A 26,996-nucleotide genomic window follows, 5' to 3' on the forward strand; every position below is an offset into this window, starting at 1 on the left:
TAAATGGTAGTCTAAATAGCAATTGTTGCCACAAGACTTTGTAAACAGTCCGACACTTAAGCACTTGCACATGTCCGATCTTTTCATAGAAGGATAATATGTTTTCTTTAAAAAACTGTGTAGTCCAAGGGACAACAGGGAGGCCATTCCAGCCATGATTCCATCCATGCTGCATGCCATTTCATTGCTGATCTTGGCCCCGTCTCTACAGCCAGAGATGGCGGGCAGACCCATATCCTTCAGGTAATGGTGGTGAGTGCTCATCTCATGGAATAAGCACGGACAGACTGGGCTATCACCTCTATGCTCTTGCTTAGTAGTTAGGGGTTAGGTAGAATTTTTCTGTGTATGTTATTCCAATATGCTGGGACTGTTAATTTTATTCTCGCTTGTCACCACCATTCTAATACTGTTATGCCTCATTGCCCTAATAATTGCAGCACATATATTTTATCGTGGATTGCAGTCTTTTCAATAAATGTATTGAAAACCATTCCACATCTCTTTCTTCATCTATATGTGTGTATGAGACGTTTTGCTAACTAGGGAAAGGGGTGAGACTTGTTGACCACGACTTCCCCTGAGAAGCCATAGTGTGTCATGTTTCAGGCTGCCACAAATCACCTTTTCTTTAAGGTTTGGGTGAGATGCTGCTAGCTGGCTGAAAGGGTTGGGCCTATAGCTGCCAAGATGGTATGGAATTGGCTCAGTCACCCACAAACTGTGGTGCTACTGCCCTTAATCCAGCAGTCTTGTTCTAACAACGGGAGTTCTATGGCACTAGTTCCTTTCAGTGCCCAACAACAGGGCCTGCTCTGTACACTGCACACAAAAAATAAACAAAAACAAGTTGTGTAAAAGTGTAGAATTAATTAAAATTCCCACACCAGATGGTGGTGAGGGCAGAGGTAGAGCTAGAGAAAGACAGTATAAGACTGTTGAGATAGGGGTGAAGGGGAGGAGCCATAGGGCCCTTACTTTCCATACAGGCTTAAGCATAGATCAAGTACAAAGCTGCTCACTAGGGGTCCAGCATAGAAGAAGATTTACTGACATAAGTAACGGTGGTCTACAAGTAACCATAGCAAGCAGAGACAATAGACTAATGTTGAGAAATCAATATAAACCCATTCTTGGTTCAGTACTAAGCTGTGAAGATAGAAGAAGGAAGGGATGAGCAATCTAGATTAGGGATCAAAGACTTCGCACAGCCTGGCAGCCGTGTCTTAGAACATAAGGGTTTATAGGAAACATCTAACCCAAGACAGATTCAAAGAAATAATGGGACGATACAAAATTAGCTCTCTACAGAAAACTTGGCTGTGCGAAGCACCCAAACCCTTAGATCGATTTTTAACACTTTCTAAAGACACTATGTGATTGGGCCCAGGCGGCTTTCAGACCGACTACTTATCTTAGTTTTGACAAAAATAGCCAATAAAGTAGCCCTCTTGAAAGGTCAAAAGTCAATGGGAATTGGCCGGCCAGGTGAAGCTCTACAGTGGCTCCCAGGTCGTAGGTTAGATCCATCCTCTAGCGATACTTTGTATAAAGATTTGGTAGCTGCCATACAGCTCACACAGGCTATTTTCTCTAGATCATGTTGCACAGCACAAGACAAAGCCCTAGTAAAGCTCCTAGGGTCTATATGGTTGTTCTGTGTTAATGGACATGTGGATACAGAACGTCCTGCGGGCCAGACTTTGAGTAGGCAATGAGATCTGCCCTAATTATTATGTTTTTAAAATGCCTGGCACTTCTCCGCAGTAGCGGACAGTGATCACAGGCTGTTTCAGGTAATTTTTAACTTTAGACAGTGTGAGCAAAGACATAATAGCCCCCTGCAAGTAGAATACCATCACAACCCATATTACAGAGGAAAGTTTAAAATTGCTTAATGACCTGATGATTATACGTTACTCACCGTGCCAGAGGATCAGAGTAACCCCCTAGCTTGGCATGACCAAGTGGTAGAGCAGGTTGTAAACTGTTTGAGGGTAAATATCAACTCGGAGCCCTGAACAAGAGTATGATATGGGGGGGGACAGGAGAAATGTCTAGTTTAGCAGAGATTTTAGGAAGTTAAAATCAAGGGTACAATAATTGGAGAGACTGCTTAGGAAAAGGCATGACTGGGTAATAAATGACAGGCTCTGCTTAGCAAAACTCGAGTATAAAAATAAACTGATGGAAAGAAAAACTGGAGTTTATAAATAAAAATTGGCAAACTGTGCTTGAAGTAATGGTACAGATAATATCAGGAAGTTCTGGCAATTGGTGTGCGATGGGAACATCAAAGGAAAATTAGATGTTTAGTAGGAGAGGATGACTGGGTCAACCACTTGGGCAACCCATATGGTAGTGACAACGTGGATGAGAACCCAAAGAAAAATGGTGGCATTGGGGAGTATTTCGGGTCGTATTTCTCATTTCAGAAAATAAAAGAAGTTATCCAGTTTCTTCAATTAACTGAAGAAGCAGGCCCAAACAACCCCCAGCATTTATAATAAAAAATAATGTGGATTGATGGGAAAGTTTCTTTCATGCCGCCTTTTCAAGAGGGCCTGACCTCTGAATGTTAGGCCAATATATCAGAAGGATGACCCCATGCAGCCCAAGAATTACTACCTAATCAGCCTGCTGGTTGTGGGGGAGACAGTAGTCTCCAAAAGTATTGTTAGATCTAATAAAAACTTGGGTGGAACAAAATAACCTAATCCTGGTTGAGCAAGCTGGCTTTAATGAAGACCATTTAACAGTTGACCATTGACTTAGTTTATGAGCAATGGCAAAGAAGTCTTGGATTAAAGATGGAAAAAGAAGGTTTCAAAACTGGAGAGAGGGGAAGATGGAGCGAAGAGACACATGTCTGAACCTGAAGGCAGAAAGAAATCAGGCAAACAAAGGGGTTGTTTCCCCTACGCAGTATCGCTGAGAACACCACCTTTGAGAAGCTGAAAAAATGACAGATATCGCCAAGGCAATGGGTGTGTTGCAGTCCCCCTCCCAAAGAGGTACTTTTTGTTTCCCCAGCTTCAGGGGTGGTTACAAATCAACGACCTCAGAGGCCTCCACATCTCAGGTCAGACAGCCTTCTAGTTCCTTCTCACAAGTCTTCTGTAGAGTCACCTTTAGAGGTAATAACACTACATCAACAGCTTAACAGTGACTACTTACATCTTATTACCCCCCACCAGCCACACTTGTCGGGGGACACCTTCAAAATTTCCATAAATAGTGGGTTAACATCACTTCGGACCAGTGGGTCCTGTCCTTCATCCAACATGGTTACTGTCTGGAGCTCATTACCACTCCTCCAAACATTTCCTCTCGCTCTCACAGGCTTTCTCAAGAGCACCTTCTTCTGCTCAAACAAGAGGTACCATCCCTTCTTCTCAAAGGAGCCATTGAGCCAGTTCCACTACAATACCAAGTAACAAGAGTATGCTCTCTGTACTTCGTCATTCCCAAAAAAGACTGCTCTCTCAGGCCCATTCTGGACCTAAGGGCCTTAAACCACTACATTCTTTCAGAGCATTTTCAGATGGTTACTCTTCAAGACGTTATTCCTCGTTTACAACAGGGCGACTTTATGACTTCCCTAGATCTCAAGCACGCCTGCTTCCATATCCCCATCCACCCTGCACACCGCAAATATCTCAGATTCGTGATTGTGGTAGAACACTACCAATTCAAGGTTTGTCTTTTTGGAGTCACCACAGCTTCCAGGATATTCACAAAGTGCTTAGCAATAATAGCAGCACATCTCAGGAGACCAAATGTACATGTATTTCCTTACATAGATGACTGGCTCATCAAAACCAGCACAATATCACAGTCAGATGACAGTGGACCTTCTTCACAACTTAGGCTTCACACTCAGCTTTCTCAAATCCCACCTTCAACCTCTCCAGATATAGCCCTATCTAGAAGCTATACACAATGCACGATTCGGGATTGTGTACCCAAATCCGACGCATGTTCACAACTTTCAATCTCTACTCCCTCAGTTTAGAGAGAACTCTTCATACAGGGTCAGGACTGTGATCTGCATGTTAGAGGTGATGACCTCCTGCATTGCCATCGTTCCCCATAACAGACTCCACATGCGTCCCCTACAGCAGTGTCTGTCTCGTCAGTGGGCTCAATCACGGGGTCACTGGGAAGATCTAGTGTTAGACTGCCATACTCACCGCTCTCTGCAATGGTAGAACCCCACCAGCCTGTTGAAAGGGTGGCCTTTTCTAGACCCTCTGCCTCAGATAATTCTGACAACAGATGCCTCACACACAGGATGGGGAGCTAGCCTTCGAGACCTCTCCGTACAGGGACATTGTGATCCTCATCATTAACTCCTGCCCATAAACTTCCTAGAGCCTAAGGCTGTATTTCTAGCTCTGAAAGAATTTCTTCATCACCTCTCACAAAACTGTGCTAGTCTCTGCACAAACAATATGGTGGCAATGTACTACCTTCAGAAACTAGGGGGGACACAGTCACTCCAATCATCACAACCCTCTCAGACAATATGGAAATGGGCACTCCACGATCACATTCACCTAGTGCCAGAGTATCTTCTAGAAACGGACAACAACTTTGCAGGCCTGCTCAGCAGGGTGCAGTAACAAGTCCACAAAAGGGAACTCCACCTGCATGTCTTTCAAAAATATTTCCGGAATAGGGCCCACCTCAAAAGATCTTTTCACTACAGCAGAAAAAGCTAAATACCAAAACTTCACCTCCAGGTACCCACATCCTCTATTCAAGCACAACGCTCTATTGATGAACTGGTCAAGGATATTTGGCTACGCCTTTCCACCTCTCCATCTGATTCCATTTCTAGTTCTATGGATCAGGCAAACATCTCTCAACATGATCCTTGCAGCTCCCACATGGGCACGCCAGCCCTGGTTCTCCATGCTATTGGACCTCTCAGTAATCCCCTAGGAGAAACTTCCCAACAGGCTGAACTTTCTCACTCAAAACCAAGGTAAGGTCAGGCACACAGACCCCTCATCTCTGAACCTTGCGATATGGCTCCTGGGGTCATAGAGTTTGGTTACTTAGATTTGCTTCTAGAATGCATGGGCATCCTCAGAGAAGTTTGTAAACCCATTACCAGAGCATGTTATGTTGTAAAGGGGAAACGCTTTGTTTGCTACTGTCAACCCAAACATATTAATCTCATTAAAGCTCCTGTCCAAGACTTTGTCTGCTACTTGGTTCATCTTCAAAAAGCTAATTTAGCATACACCTACATTTGGTTACATCTTGCAGACATAGCTGCATACTTACAACCAGACAACATACATCCCTCTTTAGGATTCCAGTGATCAAAGCATTCAAGACCTTAAACTGGTCATTCCACAAAGAGTGCCCTCTACACCATCATGGAACCTCAGTATTGTCCTTACCAGACTCATGGGTCCTCCTTTTGAGCCACTTCACTCATGTCCTCTTCAGTACCTCTCATGGAAAGTGTTTTTTCTAGTTGCTTTCACTTCTCTCAGACGTGTTAGTAAACTCCAGGTACTAACATTGGAAGAACCATTCTTCCAAATTCATAAGGACAGGGTGGTTCTTCACACTAATCTGAAGTTCCTCCCTAAAGTGGTCTCTTCATTCCAGATTAATCAATCCATTGAATTACTAGTCTTCTTTCCGCAACCTGACTCATTCGCCGAAAGAGCCTGTCACATTTTAGATGTTAAACTTGCATTAATGTTCTATATTGACAGAACTAAAAGGTTTAGGAAGACTAAACAGCTCTTTGTAGCCCTTCCACTAGCTCATAAAGGCAATATAATATACAAGAATGGCATTGCTAGGTGGAGATTAAAATGTATTCAGACTTGTTATGCTAAAGCAAAAAACAACTGTGTTAATTTCAAAGCACACTGTTCCAGAAAGAAGGGAGTCACTGTGGCTTTCCTTGTAAATATACATATAGGTGACATTTGTAAGGCAGCTGCATGGTGTACACTACATACATTTACAAAACACTTGTGTGTAGATCTAATTGCATACCATCAAGCTAATAAAGGCCAAGCAGTACTAAGAACACTTTTCCAATCAACTGCAACTCTCACAGGCTAGCTACCGCTTTCATGGAGGGACTGATTTACCGTCTATGCAGAGCATGTGAACCTGCAGCAACACATTCCATTGAACGGAACATGTTACTTACCCAGTAGACATCTGTTCATGGCATGTAGTGCTGGGGATTCACATGCACCCTCCCTTCTCCCTGGGCGCCTGTGGCGGTTTGTTACTTTATACTTGTATTTAGTTGTACATATATAGTTACATTTGCATGGGCATCTCTTTTTCTATACTTCCTCAAGACTCCTTTTCTCACCCGCCTGCCCGGAAACAATCTTATAAAAGAGTTGATGTCCATGCGCAGTATCAGCGAGGAGGGGGAGTCACTCCATCCTGTGACTCCAAAATGCTTCTTCGAATTAAAACAACTTGCAACACTTCAAACCCAACATTAGATGGCTGGAGCATGCAGAGCATGTGAATCTACAGCACAATATGCCATGAACAGATGTCTAACATTTAGACATTTTCCTTATGACTTATGGAATTACTAATCAGGACCAAGTCCTCAGCCTTCTGGTAAATATGAGATTTTAAAATATATGTGCAGTTAGAGATGTTTAAGTGAAGTACGGGAGACCTTAAAAGGTCTGCCAGATAATTTGTGAGAGACCTGGTAGGTGGTATGAGACCTCCACCAAATTGCTTTATTTTAATATTACTGTTATGTATATTGTTGATATATTCGTTTAACTATTAATATTTTAGGTATGATTTTAGGATGTATTTATGGCAATATTTATAGACTGCGATCTAAACAAACAATTATTTGACTGATTGACACCACATTAGAATACTGTGATTAACCATGGTAATGAAAATGCTAAGAAGCGCTATTGTTTGCCTGCATTGTAGCTTCAGTGGTAAAGATCTGATGCACATATGCATGTTTTAATCTCTTGTTTTTGAATGTTAATTAGCCTATCCCCTTGTTATCTGCGTTTACCTTTGGGCCATGCCCTTGTTTTCTGGGTCAGGCAATTTATAGTTAACACCATATGAAGAAGGCAATAACTATTGTTAATACACTGAGCAGAGGGTAAAGGCACTTCGCAATATACTCCAATTTCTCCTATTGGTTTTCTCAGAGCGTGACAACAAGAGCATGACGTCAATGTGGTGAGGGCCCTAACACCTGATACTTCAAGTTATTTATTTCTGAATTGAAATGTTGATATGTCAGGCTGATGCTTTTGGCAGAGGTTATATTTTATATCCTCTGCCCCATCAAGTTCAAGTAAGTTATAAAATGATATGTTATAAAATCAACTAGCAAGAGATCGCTCAGTCATCAGTTGACTCTCTGAGCTCTTGATCACAACATTACTCCATAAACTATTGCATAACATGAGCTAGTTGGGAGAGAAATGGTGGTGAACAATAGAAATAGAGGTAACATAAATGTCCACTCACTGTTGGTGACTTCTTGTGTGCTCGGTATGGTGGGAGGGCAGCCACTTCCATGCTCTCCAAGGTTGGGTAAGGAGTCCCGTTTTAGGGTCGAGCCTGCGTTACATGCGCTCGCGCATGCGTATCACAGCGAGACACTTTAGTGTTTAGAAAAGGGCTCGGAGCCCTATCGACGTCACGTCCGTGTTTTTCAGTGGTTCGTGGGCTTGCCTATTAAAATCTGCTTGCTTTCATTAGTCTAAGGCAAGCATACGTCCTGCCTTTTCCGGTGGCTAGCCCTCCTCGAGCGCATCGACCAAGTACAGAAAACATGCGAGGCTCGCTGTTTTCTGTCCGGCTCGTGGACTACTTTTTCTCTAATTTACTAGCGCAATTTCGCTTGGCAGAAGTCGAGCGCTTTACATAGTTAATTGCACTTTTTCGGGTTACGTGCATAAATGCACTTTTGCCGATAGGTGAAAAGTCGGGTTATGAGTTTACAACGCTATCAGCTCTAACATGAGCAAACGCGAGACCTGTTGCATTGCAAATGCTTGTTTAATACTGTTGTTGCAAGCACACCACTTGAAATAAAATTATCTTCTCAGTCCGTCAAGTTCTTCTTTTATTTCTGATTTCTGAAAATTGAAAATTTTCTAGCCAGCACGTGTTTGGTCAAACAAGTTGGACCCAATGACTTCTTCAGGGCTTTACATAGCAATAGTGTGTGTATAAAATTCAGTCTGAATGGTAATGCAAATCTTTGTAGTCGGTGAACGCTGTTGTTGGGTTGTTGAATGGTATCCTGCAACGTCGAAGTCCTGAATACTGTGTGCCTGTGGCCTACTTATACCTTTACTGTGTAAAGCCCTGATGAATTAATTGTTTTACACCCATTTGATGAAACACTTCGTAGCTTACTAGAACATTGACATTCAGCAGTTTGATAAATCTTGACTAAAAGAAAAGCTTCCTAATGGACTGATAACGTTATTTCAAGTAGTGTGCTTTCAAAAAAAGTATTATTTATTACTGAGCATGCCCAGAAGTCCAGTTTAAATTGAAGAAGACATGTTGTGTTAAACGGTAGTAGTAAAAACCATACACTTCCCTCGGAACGTTTTCCCACGGTAACCTCAAAAGGTAAATGCAAAATATTCCTTTGGCACATTGAAATTATTGAAGGCATATTATACATGGTATGTAATAAGCGTGTAGTCAATTGTTGCATTTCAACATGGTTTCTGTGAGGAAGCAAATCAGTCTTGTGTTGGTCAGGGAAATGGCTATGCATTTCCCAGGCAACCACTTATAAAATTAATCAATTTAATTTCCAGAATTAAATTTTGCGTGCTGTTGGTAGTTAAGAGCATTACTTAAAAAAATATATATAATGTTAATGTATGATGAAAACCATTGCGAGGATGCATACTTTACTACATTCTACCTTGTGCAGTTATTTGGAGAAATCCCAGTGTTTGCACGGTAAGAAACGTGGTATTCTGGTATACTTGACAGACAATTTATTTATCCTGACAAATAGTATTAATGCTTCCCAATAGAGCAGAATCGTTCTGAAAGAGAGTTCCCGAGTATCTGTCACATTTGATTATTTTTCCATGTAACTCCTGTTATCTGCCTAATTTCTATACTTTGGCTGCCAGATATCAAATAGAAGGCAGGCAGGAAAGTGGCATGCGGCTGGATGTTACTGTCCTTTGGACTTAGACATGGTTTGGCATGTTGCAATCTGACAAAGATATTCATATGATTGGTTAGTTCTAATGCCGTGCCCTGTGTTGGGGGGATATGTATTTATCTCCATAAATTGCAAGGCTTTCTTTTAAAAACTGACATTTCCTTCTTTTTTTATTTTCCAGAGCTTCTGCTGCACCCAACACCCCACAGAAGGTAAGTTCACTCATCCCGTGGAAAGCAGTGCGCTATGCTAACATCTACGTTCTCCAATACAAGATAGGCCCCAATGTTCCATTCCTAGAGTTTATTCTGCAATTGAGTTGTGTTCACTCGGATGTAATAGAAGAGAGTTGGGAAGAACATGCACTTCCTGTATCGGACAATGGGAGTTTCCACTAGCATAGTGGAAACTCCTTAACAGGGGCAAGTCCTCTGTGGGCCGGCCTGCTCCCTTCTGAGATATTCATTAAGGCTCCTTCTGAGAAGTTAGGAATGTGATTCAAGAAATCTGATGTCGCACTTTGCTTCAAAGTGCCCCGTGTGTACTTCAAGTGCACACTGGGTCATGAGAAGCTGAGTAACATTATTAATGTGATGGACCTGCAGGGAACCAGAGTGGGATACAATTATACAGATGAATTGAGATGTTGTTTCCTAGCTGGTCTGTTCATGGTCTCTATGCAGTACATGCCTGGCATTACAAGCCAATCCAATAGTCCTTTTGAATTCTAAATCCTAGGATCATCACCACAAAAGCACTGTTCAGGTAACCTAGAGTTTTAGCTACCAATGAACAGTGACATTAAAAGTATTATGTGGTATTTAATAGCCACTGCTGCGGGTTTTATTGTCCCAAGTAAATTTTACTGATTCTACTTGGGGAGGATGAAAAGCTGACAGCTCGAAACTCTGATTTGCTGATTTCAAATATATAGTTCGTCTATAGCCTTTTAGCTTGGTGATTTGTGTTCATGCCCTTTTGCTCCTGTCCAGTAGAGAGTAGTCTACTATCTTTTGGTACCATTTTCTGCACCTGAGGTTGTGGTTTTTGCAGGTATGGCTGCTTGGGAATCCTCATATACTCAATTATTGTTAGGTGTGTTAGTGATCAGTCTGTAATTTTCAGATTATCCTATCAAATAATCTGCACACCATATGATGTTCATAGGATCCCACGGATATGCCCTGCTCACCTCCATGTTCTGAATTTTGTCATATTGTGGAATCACCTCCCATTGTGATTCTTATTCAGTCTCACTTAGGTTAGTCCGAAGAGCAGGAAGACAGGTCTTGTCTGCTGCTGTGCCCGTTACCATGTTACATTTTTCTCACCATGCCAACCCCACTAACTATGGATTTGTTTCTTAAAGCGGGCTATAATATATTGTACTTATGACATAGTTTAATTTTCTCCATTAAACAGTACGTGTACTTGAAAATCCCAACACACAAAGCATTGTGTGTTAAACAGCAATTGGTGGCTGTAGGTGTCACACATAAGGGCCCCCCTTGCGCTTTCATTAGTTGCCCATGTGCTCCTCCTCAGCAGTAAAACAACGCAGAGATGCCCGCGAGTTCATGGAGCCAGTGCATTCCTGCTTAGTAGGTAGGCAGTGGTACACATACATGTGCTGCTCCAGTGCCAACAAATAATTCGGAGTGGAAAGCACATGGACCAAGAGTGTTCATCCGAGGCAGACCTAGCAGTAGCCCTAGAGCTTCAGCAGAACCTATCACCACCTTTAATCCCTGTTCTTAGAAAGATAAATGGGATCAGCTCAGCAGGAAACCTAAGAAAGATCAGGCATCACATAGGTCAAACTATGAAGACCTGCTTATTGTGTTTTATGTTTTGTTTGAGATGTTACTTACTTCATTTGAGTGTTTTTTTAGTTTTGTTCTGCACATGCTACTCCTGCCAGCGATTGTCATGAATAAGCATGTTGTGTGACCGCACTATATTATTGTTACTGCTTAGAGAGGGCGGTTTGATACTAACGCCACACAGCAAAAGTGGCTTCTTGACACCCTGCCCACCCTATAGATGTCCACGTAACACCCACTGCATGTGTTTGGAGTGTTTTTCCTTGTTGTCTGTCTTTTTGTTTTAAATAGGAAGAACCTCCCAAGGAAGTATATAAACCTGTGCCTATAGCGCCTTCTGCTGCTGCCGTTCCAAAAATTACATCAACATCGAGTGTGGCCTACAATAAGGCGCCGCGCCCATTTGGCGTTGGGTCTTCTCCAAAGGTCACTTCCATCCCGTCACCTTCCTCTGCCTTCACTGCCACCACATCAACATCCGTGTCACCTCGTGCCTCTCCTCAGCCTTCCGCTCTGTCTCTTTTGGGTGCAGTCACCCCACCCACCACACCGGGAGCGCAGACGTTTGTCAAGCCGAGAACTGAGGGCTCATCCCCAGCACTGGGTACACCCAAGACTGCAGTGAATGCCCCATGGCAGCCTGCCGCAACCAAAGTGCATTCTAGTGAGAGTGCCTCAAAGGCGTCAGACGGGCAACGGCAAGGAGTCAGGGAGAGTCCGGTTGACAAACAGCCAAACGGGTAGGTGCCTCAATGTTGATTGTTACCATGCATGACTGTTGGTAAATAGAGCGGGATGAGTTGTGTTCAAAGGCAAAACGCATCATGGGAAATCCATGTCAAACGATTTCTCCCCAATAATGTTTTTTTTTAATAAACGTCAGGCAGAAAACACGACTTATACACATTTCCAGTCCTTTGCTTGAGTTGTCCATTGACCGCCCTGATGGCCAATTTGTGCACAGAATTATTGATGATCACAAATGCATTTCTGCCTGCTATTGGTCATGAAATAAAGAAAGCTCAAACAATACAAAAGAAAATGCTTACATGATTATATAATGTGATGCGTTTGAATTTGACCAGGACATTCCTGTTAAAAGGTACACTGTCTTCAAAAGTGAAAGAAGCAGCAAACACCATTGTGTGCAAAGTAAGGTTGCCAAAAGGGAATATGATCTGTTGAAAAATGTCTTCCCGAAGGGCGGTCACGGTATCAGCCGCGGAGGTAAATGGATCTCAAAATCATCACTTTTGTCTAATATTTAGTGGCTGTGTAGTGTCTGCACCAAAATGTGCATACTCGGATAGAGGTCATATTTTTGGCATTGGTTCACTTTCGGCAGTAGTGAAAAAGGGCAGAGGTCAGCCTGTTACTCTTATAGCGAAATACTTGTGCCTCAAAAAAAAATCAAATTATAAATAGTTTTGTGTTTCAGAGACATTTTGCAGTAAGTTTTTGATATAAGAGGTGATCACTATATAGCCACGAATTATCAATCTAATCGTCCTTACATTACTGGTTTAGGGTAGAGGGATGCCTCGATGCATATAAGATAGTCTAGGAAGTAAGTTTAAAGACTTCTCCACCAGCCTTACTCCTGACTTTGATTTGTGTTGCTGGAATCCCCACTGCATCTGAGACTTACCAGCTCACCATAAAATCAGTGACGAGTCACAGTTGAGCTGCAATAGCAGTGCCAAGTCATTGTCGAGCTAACAAACCCCAAAGAGACGACAGCCAGGATGACCAACTCCAAAGAAACTGCAACCAGGATTTCAGAAACTCCAGATCATTGTACATGTAGTGTGCACTAGCAGAACTTTAAAACAAACAATGTGTATGGATAATAGAAACAGCTAAAGCATAGTTTATATACTGTTCTAAAGCATTGGCTTGTGAAGAAATACCAGTTTAAGTGTTCTCGTAAGGGTGTTAAGGCCTATAAATGAGTTCAGAAACATGTCAACTTTTTTTACATGAATAGTCCAGTACAGCAGTTATGGTGTTTTTGCATCATTTAGTAGTGAAACATTTATAAAGGAACCTAAACCTAACCTCAGTGCTACGCTCACACATGTGACACCTAGTTCATCTGACTATGGTAGTTCTCTTAGGTAATAAAGTAATGTAGGAGGGTGATTTCCCACTGACTTAATCAGAGGCTGATGTATACATATAGATACATGGGCACTAGGAAAAACCTTAATATGAAGCATGCAACAGTATATGAATGAAGGTCTTCCAGCTATGAAGGATGTGACCTAGAGGACACAGAGGTTGTACTAACATATTAAGGTTGTCCATACCTTTTCACAGACGCACCCATTTTATATTAGAAGCTTGTTTAGGGAGAATCTGCTCCAGTTCCCTCTTAGCCCCACCTTCATCTACAGAGATCGAATGCCATGACGCCAGTTTTCTGGCATGACTTGCTGTTATTATGGTGATGACCTGAGCAGTGGCTTATGGTCGACGATTATACTTCTGGTTGCCTCTGATGGGGAGTTTTTTTCCCTTCTCTCTAGCCGTACCCCAACAGGAAGGGCGATGATACTTTTGCTGCACAAGAAAAAGTAATGTTAACCTTCAACATCACCAATATACTGTTTCCAGGTTTGCGCCCATATGCACAACAGTGAATACACACTTGAGGATATACCTTTCACTGAACCCACAAAAAATCGAATCGGTGGTTATAATACACAACAACCACCATACACCATAAGATGTCGCGATCTCGAATGACTCTTCAGAGGACATCTGAAAAAGGACGTGTTGTTTTAAATCTCATGTACCATCCCATCCTAGTCCTTCTTTTGTTGTTCCAGTGACGTGTTTTGCAACATGTTATATTTCACTGAAATTGATTGAAAACCTCTTGGTGCGAAGCCAGATGGGAAAAGAGTCGAATGAATTAACCTCATTTGCACTGTGCCAGTGTGGTAATCTCTCTCTGAGGCAGAGGGATACTGCCACTCACGAGTCCACACGTGAGAAAACCCTACTACACAGTGAGAGCTGCACAGTCTAAAGCGGGATGAGCCCTGTGATTTATGAATTAAGGAACACAAATTGAGACGAAGAACGCGGATTGAGGCTGCGATGCTGGTAGGTGATTGAACATCATGCAAAGTAATTTGAGGGGGTCTTCTATGGGGAAAGTGAATTTGGAAAATGCTTCAGAAAAATAGTGCCTCAAGCCAGCACAACGGCATGGCCTCTCGTAGGCACTCCCAGCTATGAAGAAAGTAGCCTGGAATCTGGTGAAGGGGACTTCTAGTGGGGGCTGGTGACTGCGAATCTTCAGCTTTGACTGACCACTCCCTTTCCTTCCACTGGGCTGCATTTTATTGAAAGCTCCTGGATCCTTCCGTTTCCATTATGCTGACCTCAGAACAGGAAAGTTGTGAAATTTCTCTCTTGCATAAATTAATTGAACAACAATAACAAAAATGTGGGAAATTTTTTACAGATTTTAGGCAAAGCCAGGGCCGTAAAACAGGATTGTACCCCCTAGTGATTGATGGTTCCTGGTTATTTAATTTATTAATGAGGTAGTTATTCACAGTTCGCACTGAAATCTTTTCACCAACATTTCAATAGTAAATATATTTGCGGATTTTTTCGCCCCATCTGCGTGTGCACTACAATACTCTTTCCCTCCACGTAGGTGCTACGTGGAGGTTCGGGCCAACACCACATTACTTTAGACACAACTCTACATGAAACCTAATTAGCTCTAAAGGAATTTGCTGACCCAGAAGTCATCTGCAAGCTGTTGAAAGGTTAGAGCCAGCTATATTGCTCTGTTATTAATATATGTTGACTAGGGAAATCGGATCAGACAGTCTTCCTGATGTCTGTCCCATACCATGTTCATATATATTATTTAAAAAAAAGTCTGTGCTTAGACCCATCTGCACCTTTCAGCTTAGCTTAGAGGCTATTACGGCACAAATGGGCTGCATAGTGACAACAGTTTATTTCTTTCAATAACTTTTTGAAATAGTTTCAGTTTGTAGGGATGAAGAGTAACTCGTGAGGACTTATGTAAGTTGAACTAAACACTATTCCTGCTCCCTGAATAACTTGATTATGTAATAAAATGAACGTCTTGGTCCGGCTCAGCCTTGCCAAGATATGACCTGATATCTACTCAAAGACGCAACTAGATATGCCACAGGCGTCATCACTCCGCATTCCTGTCACTGTAGTGGGTTGCACTGTCGAATCAAATGTAGTACATTCAGGACAGACATATACATCACTGTTAAATGATGCCAAGAGAGAGCCTCAGCCTACCATTTTGATTGAAGAGCATAATTGAGACGTCTGTTTATTTAATTTAACTTCAGCTATGCACATTCTGAAGCAATAGTACGCATGTATTCAGTCTTGAAAAGTTTGTGAACATAACTTTGCACAAACATTGTGCACCAAGTGGACATACTTGCATAAACCAGCCAAAATTGCTACGCACATGCACAAGCCTGGCCGAACAAATGTTGGCATGCCTAGTCTTGCTCTGCTTCAGTTCCATTTTGACAAAGCCCAGGATAGCCAAAAGGGCCTCCATCTGCAACGACAGACCCACCATGTCATTCAGTGTGTGAAACAAGTGGCTCCAATAGTCTGCAATGGCTGAACATTCCCAGGCTAAATTAATAAAATCTGCAGCTGGACTAGTACATCTCACACAGATATTGTTCCTCCCACCATATTTGTACATTTTGACTGGAGTGCAGTAAATTTGATGTAGATATATATATAGATATTTATAATGAGTTAATCTATGTCTGGCATTCATAGATACCTCTCTTGTGTTTTGACAGCAGTATTTTCACTTGGCATCTGTTAGTTGTACCTTCAGATCTTTTGACCACTTCTTCTGGGAAAGGGTCTCCACCTTCAGTATGTCTTTAAGAACCGTAGTGTATGTAACAGTTATGGTTTTGCTGGCCATTGAGCCATTCTCAGCAAGACTGATTAGTCTCTAATTCAGTGATTCCTGAGGCTATGATGAGACGGCTATAGCAACACACAAAGAGGTGATGGACGGAGTGCTGAAACTTTTCAAATACTCACCCCCAGATCTGGGTTAAATCCTTTGTTCTTTTGCTTACCATGCCACCCTAGTTTGGACTCGGCCATATGCAAATCAGCCTTGACCCTGCTCCCCATGGGAACAGTGCAGCCTGAACTGCAGGCCAGGTCCTCCTTGGACTGGAAACAAGCATTCTGGGACCAGTTTTGAGGTATCAACCCTCATCAGCCAGGCTAGCTTGAATTCAGTGTCCTCGTGAGCAAGGGACACATATCTGGGCATACCCTGGCTTCTTAAGGTGAACTTAGCAACAGAACATTTGCATATGGCTGGATCGTAACTGGGGTGACGAGACAAGCAACAAAACCCTGGATTAAACTCATATCTGTGAATGGGGTTGAGTGTTTGAAAAGTTTAAACACTCCGCCCATCAGTTTATTTGGTGATGTTACTATGTGCGCCGTAGGTGGCTGAAGTCTACCCAGACTTGGGTCCCTTGCTAGGTGTGTCAATTGGATTCAAGCTAGCCTGGCTGATGAGGGGTGATATCCCAAAACTTGGCCTGGGATGGTTGTTTCCAGTTCAGGTAGGACCTGGCTTGGCAGTTTGGGCTGGACTTTTCCGTGGTGAGAAGGGTCAAGACTGATTTGCACATGGTTGGGTCCAAACTGAACCGATGTGGTGAGCAAAATAACAATGGATAAACCCAGATCTCTGACTGGGGGTGAGTGTTTGAAAAGTTTAAACACCCCGTCAGTCATTTTATTGTGTGAAGTTGCTGTGATGGGAAGGCTGCCCCCAATGGCTGTAAGGTAAAGAAGCATGGCCAGACACGTAGAGCAGCCTTTCTGTAAGTACTCATCCAAAGAGATAAACTACAGAGAAGTAAGAAGCTATCTGTCCTGTAGTTTCTGTATCATTAGTGGTTTTCTGGTGATGGGTAGCTTAGGGTTCTGTACTCTTTATTTATTTATTTTTGATAGCCTGATAAGTGATGGCTTCAATCAATCGAAATCAGAATGTTTTGGAATAGGTGAAGTAACTGTAGTACAATCACTATTTATATAAGAGCAATACAACTTGCCAGTGATATGGTCAATTTAATCCTTCTATCTATCTATATTAGTCTCTATCTTTTCCATGAGTTTTCCATAGTTCTGTCTCCAGAACCACCTGTCTCCAGAATCACCACCCGATCTCTATGGACCTGTTTACCAAGATAGTGGATCGCTTCTTCTTGCAATTGCAAAATAGAATAAGGCAGGTGAGGTTGTCGTGTCAGTTAGTGGCATTATTAACATTCTGTACCAATTTATAGTCAGTCTTGACCATCGACCCAAGGTAGTGATCCTCATAAAGATGGGGTTCAGGTTAGTCTCACGGTCATTCTTCAGCATACAGGAATGTCAATAACTTATGCAGCCCAAGTTGGATACCTTTATCACTGTGGACCCCTCTTAGCATGCTGACTAAAGATCCCATGGTGAATGCAAAAACAATTGGGGACAGAGGCAGCCCTGCCTAGTCCCACACTGAATAGAGATAGGGTTGGAGATATTGTCATTTGCCCATGTACGCACCATGGGTTTAGTATCAAGTAATTTTATCATTGATGTCTCTAGTCTTATTCTACGTCGCACCATTCCCAAGTATAGCTGTCAGGCAGCAAGTTTAAGCATGTTGTATAGTCTTATCACCAGCTGAATGCATCACAGAGAAGATATTTAGAGTTTCAGGCAATGCACAATGTCCATTAACACTTTGTGAGCAATAATAATAGACAAATATTTAAATTTGGAACAGATCTGGGGTGAATAATACCCTAAATTCCAAGTCATGCTTTCAGCCCAGCTAGTTAGGGCTCCTGGAAGTGCCTGTGAGTGATCAGCTGTGAATTTTCTTGCTGGATGATGATCTAGGGTGAAGCTTAGTGTAAGAAAGACAGAACCTTGATCATGTCGATGGATGGGTAGAGGTTTTGCGTGGGTAACTCTCTTTAATTGTATTATTAACTACAAAGTTATGTAAACGAAAGTAGTTGACTTATTTCTTAGAAAACAGGTGAAAACGCTATCAGCCCTAACAAAATCCTCCACTTGGCTATCAAATCCCAGTCATCTCATACTCTTCAAAACATCCCTTGATTTGCAAGCAGAGTGGAACAGGAGAGTGCACAGTCGACCTCCCTTCTCATTTAGGAGACCAATAAGATCTTCCCCGCTAATACAAGGGGGATGAATATATGACCCGCTAGATGTGAAATCATGGAAAGGGACGATGTTATCAATGCTGTTACTAAATACAAAAGAGGGACGGGGAGATTGATGGTTCAGTGTACAGTCTCCCAAGTGACCTAATATAAAGAAAGGTACACTGTTTCATAAGGCATCCAACCTATTCGGAGGGCAGTAGAGTAGGGCGTATGAAAGATCCAGAGGAGTATCAGGAGAGCCCTCAAGCACCCGCTGAGGTGACCTGTTTCATCAATGGGCAATCTCCACGCCAGACCGGTACTGCAATATCTGGCGGGCCGCCCCCCAATGGGGGTGGTACTCTACCGAAGGCAACTTGCCAGGTGAAGGTCTGGAATAAGAACTGACTGTAGAAGTAAAAAGGAAGTGTATGTGAAGGAGAGTGAAGATAAAAATGGCTCTGAGCCTAAAACATCATTTTAATGTATCCGAAAAGGTTCTGGCCAAGATTAAAAACATTAAGAGTATTGGCGGGAATAATGTCCTGCTATGCTCTATAAAGAAGGAAGGGTAGTATACCTAATCCTATCTATTGTCTGGTCAACATGTTTCACGTCTCTTTGGGTCAAAAAATGATCCCACGATGCTTCGTCAGGACCCGGAAACTACTTCTCCTATTCAAAAACAAAACATGAAGTGCTGAGGAGTCACTTACAAGTTGAAGACAATTTGTCAAAGTCAGTAGGCCAATCTGTCGCCCATCCCACATTCGAGATAGAGCTACCTAGGCACGCGCTAGCCTCGACCAAAGAGGTGATATTCTCATATCCTCTGTGGTTATGGTACACCTGCCCTGAGGACGCGCGCCCGTAGACTATCAATGCTGTGCCAATAAAGTAAAGCAAGAGTACAGGCGACTCCTGTACTCAATACTTCTATCTGACCTTCATCTGTATTTTAATTAAAATACCATTTTCCTTTACGTGATATGACTGAGAGAGACATATAACAGGTTTGGGGACTTTTTTATCCTCCGCTTCAACTAGGTGAGTCTCCTGTTTTAGAATAAGGTCGTTAGAGGCGTAACTAAGGTATTCCAAGACACCAGCTCTCTCAAACTCCCATTAGATGTTTGAAACGATCAGCAAGACAAGTAGCCATGTGATATCACAATACCAGCATTACAATATTTGGCAAATTTCAGCAAATAAAAGTTTCCTAATATTTCAATTTCCATTGTCATTTTGGCATTTCAACATATTGCACCCATGGCTTTACTTATTACAGTATCACGTGTTTCTTCCCTCATCGTACAACATTTAGTGAGGCAGACAATGGGCCGCAGGGCCCTTTTTGTTGGAAACAATCTCTGCAAACTTGTATTATGGTCTTCAAGAGCTGCCATGTTGAAGATGGTTCTACATCTGCAAGTATTTATGTGATGATCTTGCCTGAGGAGGCAATATTGCCTTATTAGGGTAGTTGGAAGCACAGTGACACTAGAAAACAATTCTCAACAGTCATCTATAATTCTGTTACGACTGGTAACAAAAGCTCCCTATTGTAACACCTTCTCTTTGTCCCCCGGGTTCTTAGGTCTGGCATGAAAAGTGGTTAGGTTCATCAGTGCCAAGGGATCATACAGTTGACTTCGATTCAAGTCAAGTTTATCTAGAAGTGTAGAGTTAATTAAAAAGGTTACACAAACAATAAAACCAATAGTTAAAACATACAATTTTCAGTAACTTAGGGCCAGATGTAGCAAGCCGTTTGCATGTCGCAAACTGCGAAAATCGCAGTTTGCGCCATGCAAACGGCCGAACGCAATGCACATTCACAAATTGCGAGTCGGTATCGACTTGCAATTTGTGAATGCGACTCGCAAATAGGAAGGGGTGTTCCCTTCCTATTTGCGACTCGCATCGCAATTCAGAATTGCTTTGTGACCGCAAATGCGGTCGCAAAGCAACTCGCAGTTACCACCAGTGTCACACTGGTGGTAACTCATTCACAAAGGGGAAGGGGTCCCGATGGGACCCCTTCCCTTTTATGAATGTCGACAAAAACATTTTTTTCAGAGCAGGCAGTGGTCCTATGGACCACTGCCTGCTCTGAAAAAATGAAACCAAATGGTTTCGGTATTTTTTTCATTTTGCAACTCGTTTTCCTTTAAAGAAAACGGGCTGCAAAATGAAAAAAAAAACTACGTTATTTAAAAAGCAGTCACAGACATGGAGGTCTGCTGACTTCAGCAGGCCACCATCCCTGTGAGTGCAGGGACTCGCTATGGGGTCGCAAAATGCGACCCGCCTCATTAATATTGATGAGGTACCCACCCCATAGCGAGTCGCAGACGGTGTCTGAGACACTGTTCTGCATCTGAGTCGCAATCTCAGACTTTGCTACATGTGGCCCTAACTGTGTAAAATTGTGAAGCCTAAAATGCTGATGTTCCAAAAGAACCAATCCATTAACTATAAAATCCAGATTTAAAACGTATGGGTAATGTGGGTTTAGCAAGACTAAAGTGCTCAAATTCTGCAATAAAAAGGAACCTCAATGTCTGTAATGAAAGTGCAAAAATGCCTTCTGTTACAAGCTTACATATCTGAGCCATCATGTTATCCTCAACACATGATACTTCAACAGCCCTATACCCCTTTTGCAATCTTCCTCGTAGCAGGTTAGTAACCTAAGGTGAATAGTCAAGGAAAGCGGGAGTGACCTTATAACATGTACATAATCTTATCTACCACAATTAAAACTCGTTCCTGCCTGTCATCCCCCACTCCTTCTTTAAGGGCCCATGAAGGATTGGTAACTCCTGAAAACACATAATCATAAATATCGTCACAGAAGTGTGCATAAAAACAGTGTTAAAAGTGCATAGCAAATCAGAAACAACTAATCATGTGTAAATGGTCTGTATCCTTGAGCGCTGTAAGCCTACAACTGAGTTATACATCCTCCCTGTTAAAACCAGCCATAATTGCCGGTCTGCATCTGCGCCGCCCTCTTTGAAGCCAGTTTGGCCGAAGGAGAGCTTTCTAGTCGGCCAGCGCTGCCATTGCAGAAACATATCTGGTGGATCTATGATTCCAGGGCTAGCCCACAAAGCCGGCAAACACCTGGCATATCGCCTTGTTTCCATGGAGGAAGATGCGTGTATGTTGGTAGGCATCCCACCCAGTAATTTAAAAAGGCTGCTTTAATTTGCAGTCTAACCCCTATACCCAGGTACAGCTATAGGGGAAGTATATCATAAGATGTCAAAACAAGCCAAGTGTGGTTCCTTTTTGCTAACACTTCTTTGTCCATTAGCTATGAATACATGTTGACACTTTCATTAGTTACTCGGTTGACTTGATGATATGAACCAAAATGATCCTATTGATTTGTGAGACCCAATGTCATCAGAGAGGACTGCAAATAAAGTCGAACAGGGGAGCTGGGCTGCTCGTTGATTTGCACCCAGAGAAGAGAACTAAGTCTACCCTGACTTGAAGTCTCAAGTTTATAAACTGTTTAACAAAATGCCCCACTTCTCGCAAGTGACTGACTGACCAGGCCAAATTTGAGGTGCACCTGGGCAGGTGATGTATAAGCTGGTAAACAAAATAGTGCTTTAAAGCGCTTGGTAAACATTTTGTCTAGTTGCACCCCTGACTCTCCCTCTCAAAGGTTCACTTCCATGTGTTTTAGTTTGAACTTATTTGGCCTGGATAACTTATCAGAGGGAGATAAGTCAAACTACCTATAGCATTTTTGACACGTTTAAATGCAGAAGTGAGAGGGATTTCCAGCTGAGTCCCTCCAAATGAGGTTTAAAAGAACCATTGCAATCTAGGATACCGCTCAAATATTTGTATTCTCACACAGCCTCCATGTTGCGGTCACTCAGTTGCCACTGGTACCAGCGTCATGTAGTTGCTCTGATTTTTCCAGATTAATTACATGAGCATTTTCTTTAGACTATACAGCTGTGGCGTTTAACAGCCTTTGTAGCCCTATTCTGGGACGGCTGAAAAGGATGAGATCATCAGCACACATCAAACATGCCATAGCTGTTTTCCCCAGTCTTGGGGATGGGAATTAACTTTTCCCAAACTTGAGGGTAGATCAGCCTAAAACAGGTTAAAGAAAAGAGGAGATAGTACCCAACCCCAGGCATGAGCCCTGGGAAGTTGGTATTTCTCTGGAGAGATGCGCACCATCGCACAGTTTAACTCTCACCCAGGTATTTGTGTGGAGAAGAATTATCACTCTTAACAAATGGGTCGGAATGCCCCACTTTGCAAGCTTGGCCCACAACGTCCCTCTGTCCACATGGTCAAATAAGGCCTTATAATCTATGAATGAGAGAGAGGGGTTGTTTGGTGTGCCGACTTTGATCAAATAATAAAGATACTGCCATGAGGTTAGCAGTTGTGCTTACCCCTTTAGAGAAACCTGTTTGATTAAACGCTATTAAATCGTTATCTGCAGCCTAGGCTTCTAGCTCTTCCAAAAGGCACCCTGCAAAAAACTTGGACTTGACATCTAAAATTGCTATTAGCCAGTAATTTGCTGGATCACTGTCAGAGCCCCCTTTAAGAACTGGGGAGATTATTGAACCTCTCCATGAATGTGGAGTAACGTTGGAGGCAATTGTGCTGTTTTAGAGTGCTGACAGGTGTTTTGCCCAAAAAATCTTTAAAACGTGCGATGGGAATGCCATTGGGACCTGGGGCTCCCGCTTGGTAATTTGCCTCTTGACTACTTCTGGTGAGATATAAAAACTGCTGTGTGTTTGCCTGGGATGATGAACAGCCCTGAGTGCTACACTGGACGCGCCCTGACCCTGTGTTAGTTCTTGGTTCAAAGGGCTGATGTGGCAAAAAAAAAATGTTAATGCCAGGTGGACTCAGAAATATTTATTTTGGAATGAGGATGGATTACAGTGTTTAGGCTGTTCACATGCTTCCAGAATTGTGCATGGCTGTTTGTCTGAAGAGCGAAGAAGAGTGTGATCGCTAGACTAGATATCGTGTCTTTTTGGCATTCCCACAGATCTAGCCTGTAGCCAGACACCACCACTCTCAAGGCTGCATTCCCTTTAAAGTAGGTGTAAAGCCCTGTTTAAGTTGCAGTTGGGTATCTTGGTTCCCTGGTTTGGTGGTGGCTCTTTCAGTTTGCCATATCTTGGGCATTTTGATTGGTATGGACAAGAGTCAAGAAATTCCCTTGTAAACTCACCCCTGACAGTTTGCGCTTGTGTGGAGGCAGTATGACCCAGGATTGTTGACTACATTTGCTTAGCTTTTTCTGACAATTCGGAAATGGTATCTAGTGACCTGATGGAAATGGCCCTTTTTGCAGGGTTATCCCCAAACTTTTCGCTGCCTTCCTCCTATTTGTTTATGATCTGTTTTTGCTGGTTTATTGTTTCTGCACACTTTACCACTGCAGATCAGTGCTAAAGTGCAAGTGCTCACTATGTAATTTGTATTGGTGATTGGTCTAGCCATGATTGGCATATTTGCTTTACTGGTAAGTCCCTAATAAAGTGCACTATGTGTACCCAGGGCCTGTAAATCAAATGCTACTAGTGGGCCTGCAGCACTGATTGTGCCACCCACATGAGTAGCCCTGTGAAGATGTCTCAAACCTCTCTTTGCAGTGTCAGTGTGTGCAGTTGTAAACCGTCAATTCGACCTGGCAAGTGTATTTAGAAGGTAGGACATGTACTGGTGTGTTTTACGTGTCCTGATAGTGAACTACTGCCAAATTCGGTTTTCACTATTGCAAGGCGTATTGCTCTCATAGGTTAACATGGGGACTGCCTTTAAATATCTTTTAAGTGTAGTTTCCCCATTGGGAGCAGATAGAGATTTGGAGTTTGGGGTCTCTGAACTCACAATTTAAAAATACATCTTTTGGTAAAGTTGTTTTTTAGATTGTCCGTTTGAAAATGCCACTTTTAGAAAGTGAGCATTTTCTTGCCTAACCATTCTGTGCCTCTACCTGCTTGTGTATTCCACGTCTGGGTCAGACTGACAGTTGGGCTGTTTGTGAATCTCAACTGGACAGTGACACAAAGGGAGCTGGGGAGCAGCCTGCATATCCTGATGGGCCCTCTAGGCTAGAGTGGATGGAGGAGTGGTTACTTACACCTGAAATGGCAATGCCTACTCTCACAAAATGCAGTCGTCTCCAACCCCCTGGTGTGTGTCTTGGGCCTGGCCTGGGCAAGGCAGGATCTTGTCAACAACGGAGACTCTCCTGTGAAGTTTGCCTACTTCAAAGGCAGAGAGGGGTATAAGTAGTGGACACCAAAACCACAGACTTTTAGAATCTTTCTGGATCAAGAAGAACCTCTGCCAAGGAGAAGAGCTGGAGGAGGAGTACTGCCCCTTTGTTGTGTTGGTTTGATGGGTTGGCCTGCAGTTGCTGCTTCTGCCTTAAAAGAGAGCAAAGGGTGAACTTTGCTGCCTATCCTGCTGATAGAGTTCTCCAAGGTCTTTGAGTAGAGCTTGTCTCCTATTGGACGTCTCAGGGACACCAAAGATTTCGGTTTAATCTGCCTACAGCCCTGGGAACTGTGTGTTTTGTGCTGTTCAGAATGAAAAACCACAGCGATGACGCCTCTGGCCTGCACCGTGACCTGCCACACATAGCCGCACTGTCCCGCTTCACACCGCAGCCATGGTCTCACCGCCACTGCCACGAGCCACTGCTTGCTCCGTGACCTGTTTGCCCCGCACTCCGGTATCGCCTTGCTCACACCGCAGCCTGGACATCCCCGACGACGACGCTCTTGCTGACACTGGCGGCACCACCTGCACCGTGGCCTGTGGACATGGCTCGTGAGGTACATGAAGCACCGTCCCATCCCACACCGCAGCACGGGTCCACCGACGGCAGCACCATCGGGTCCAGTGTCATCACCAGGCATCCCTGTCTGCAGTGCCACCCATGGACGATGCACGGAGCCTGTCCTGCGCTGCACCGCTGACTTGGGACTGCCGATGACGGCGCTTCAGCAACGACGATGCTGCTGACTGCACAGTGACCTGGTGACACTGCATGTCTCACCACCCCACTTCAACTGCAGCCCTGGTCTCACCGAGGCCACTGGATGCCGTCACCGAGCCGCTGCCTGCACCGTGACCTGTGGACACCACACGTTGCATTATCCCGCTTTGCACCGCAGCCCCGACGCCATCCATGCCAGTGCTCCTGACTTAATCAGCCCGGAGTTCGATCCGCAACGCGTGTGACTTCAAGGGCCCAACAACCCCTGCACCAACCTCCGGAATCGACACTGCTACGCCAGCGACGCCGCTCTCCGGATCTCATCGTGAGGATCACGGCGCCCTACAATTCCAAAGGTACTGTTTGTGGGTCTTCCCAACACCGTAGCTGGTCTGCAGCACCATGGCCGACCTGAACTGTTGGTTTTGTTGCTCACGATGCTGTGATAGCCCCAGGTGGAGATATCGACTTAAAGGAACTGTCTTTTTAAGTAACTTTTGCAGAATTCATATATTTATTTCTGTATGTTGGATTTTTGTCATATGTGGTCTTGTGTTGTATAGATAAATATTGACTATTTTTTTTTAATGGATGTGGTGTCCTTTTGTAGTGTTTCCACTGTATGACTGTGTTATGTGCAAATGCTTTACACATGGCTTCTGAGATAAGCCTGACTGCTCGTGCCAAGCTACCAAGGGGGTGAGCAGGAGTTATCTGAGCGGGTATCTCCCTTATCCTGACTAGAATGAGGGTCCCTACTTGGATAGGGTGCAATCCGACTGCCAACAAGAGACCCCATTTCTAACATTGGTGGCAGTGATGAGGATAGGACTTGCATTTTCACTTGACCCACAGTGATTGGTGTACACTTCTACCATTGTTTGTATGCATGACACGCTGTAACACGTCTGTTGAATCGTGGTGGTCAATTGTGCAAACAAAGTACAGTTCTTGCAGCAGATGATCACTTAGTCCTCTATTTGCTATTTGAAACTCAATGGAACAGGGAAGACCAAGGAATCGTAAAGTCAATTAGCGTTCGTGCCTTCTGGTTATAGAAAGTAAATGAGGGAGGCTGATCTGTGCTGAAGCAGCCATTGACGGCTCGAAGATCCATTTCTTCTAGATCTTATATTAGCAATTTTCCTAGTTTGTCTCTCTTGAAGACTGCAGATGTAGTTTCATCAGGGACCTGCCAGAAGATCTTCTGAGCTACAGTTGCCTCCTCAGAGCACTCCGAGCCCAATAAATTCATATTGAAATCCCTGACATGACCAGCTTGAAGCATGGAATATTATCTTTTAGTCCCACTATCTCTTTTTTTCCGACGTCCTACGGCGTCGGATTTACAAGCTTTTTCCTGGGGAATGTAGATATTCATAAGGGCTAGATGATTTTTTGAGGAGCCTTGAGTCGTAGAAAACAGAACACTTTGTAAATATTTATAGGTGACTGCGGGCACATGATGGTTCCCCTTCATGGCAGAGTGAATGTAAATCATTGTCTTCAATTCAGTTTCCTGTGTCTGAAAGTAGGTAGACTAGGTATTACCATGACTTCTTGCCCTTTCTCATAACTGGTAAGATAACGGAGTCAGGACAAATGAACAAAGAGTTTTAGATTCAATTTAAGGGTTTTGATGGTTTAAAACAGTTAATGGTATGGATCATCAATTTATAATAAAATTACAAAATGGCAAAATACACCCAGGTGTAACCATCCCATATCGA

The 26,996-nt window shown here is 43.2% G+C and overlaps 1 protein-coding gene across 4 annotated transcripts in view; it reads left to right on the forward strand.

Annotated features, from left to right (window-relative positions):
- Positions 1-26,996, forward strand: part of PDLIM5 (PDZ and LIM domain 5) — a 535,229-nt gene that overhangs the window by 267,396 nt on the left and 240,837 nt on the right. For 3 of the 4 annotated variants that reach the window (XM_069238127.1, XM_069238102.1, XM_069238110.1), the window contains exons 4-5: positions 9,372-9,402; positions 11,305-11,753. In XM_069238127.1, coding sequence (XP_069094228.1) covers positions 9,372-9,402; positions 11,305-11,753 — 480 coding nt within the window. The remainder of the gene's footprint in view (positions 1-9,371; positions 9,403-11,304; positions 11,754-26,996) is intronic. The other variant, XM_069238118.1, reaches the window with a different exon arrangement.

The sequence above is a fragment of the Pleurodeles waltl genome, chromosome 1_2 (genome assembly GCF_031143425.1).
Source record: "Pleurodeles waltl isolate 20211129_DDA chromosome 1_2, aPleWal1.hap1.20221129, whole genome shotgun sequence".
NCBI classification, from domain to species: Eukaryota; Metazoa; Chordata; class Amphibia; order Caudata; family Salamandridae; genus Pleurodeles; species Pleurodeles waltl.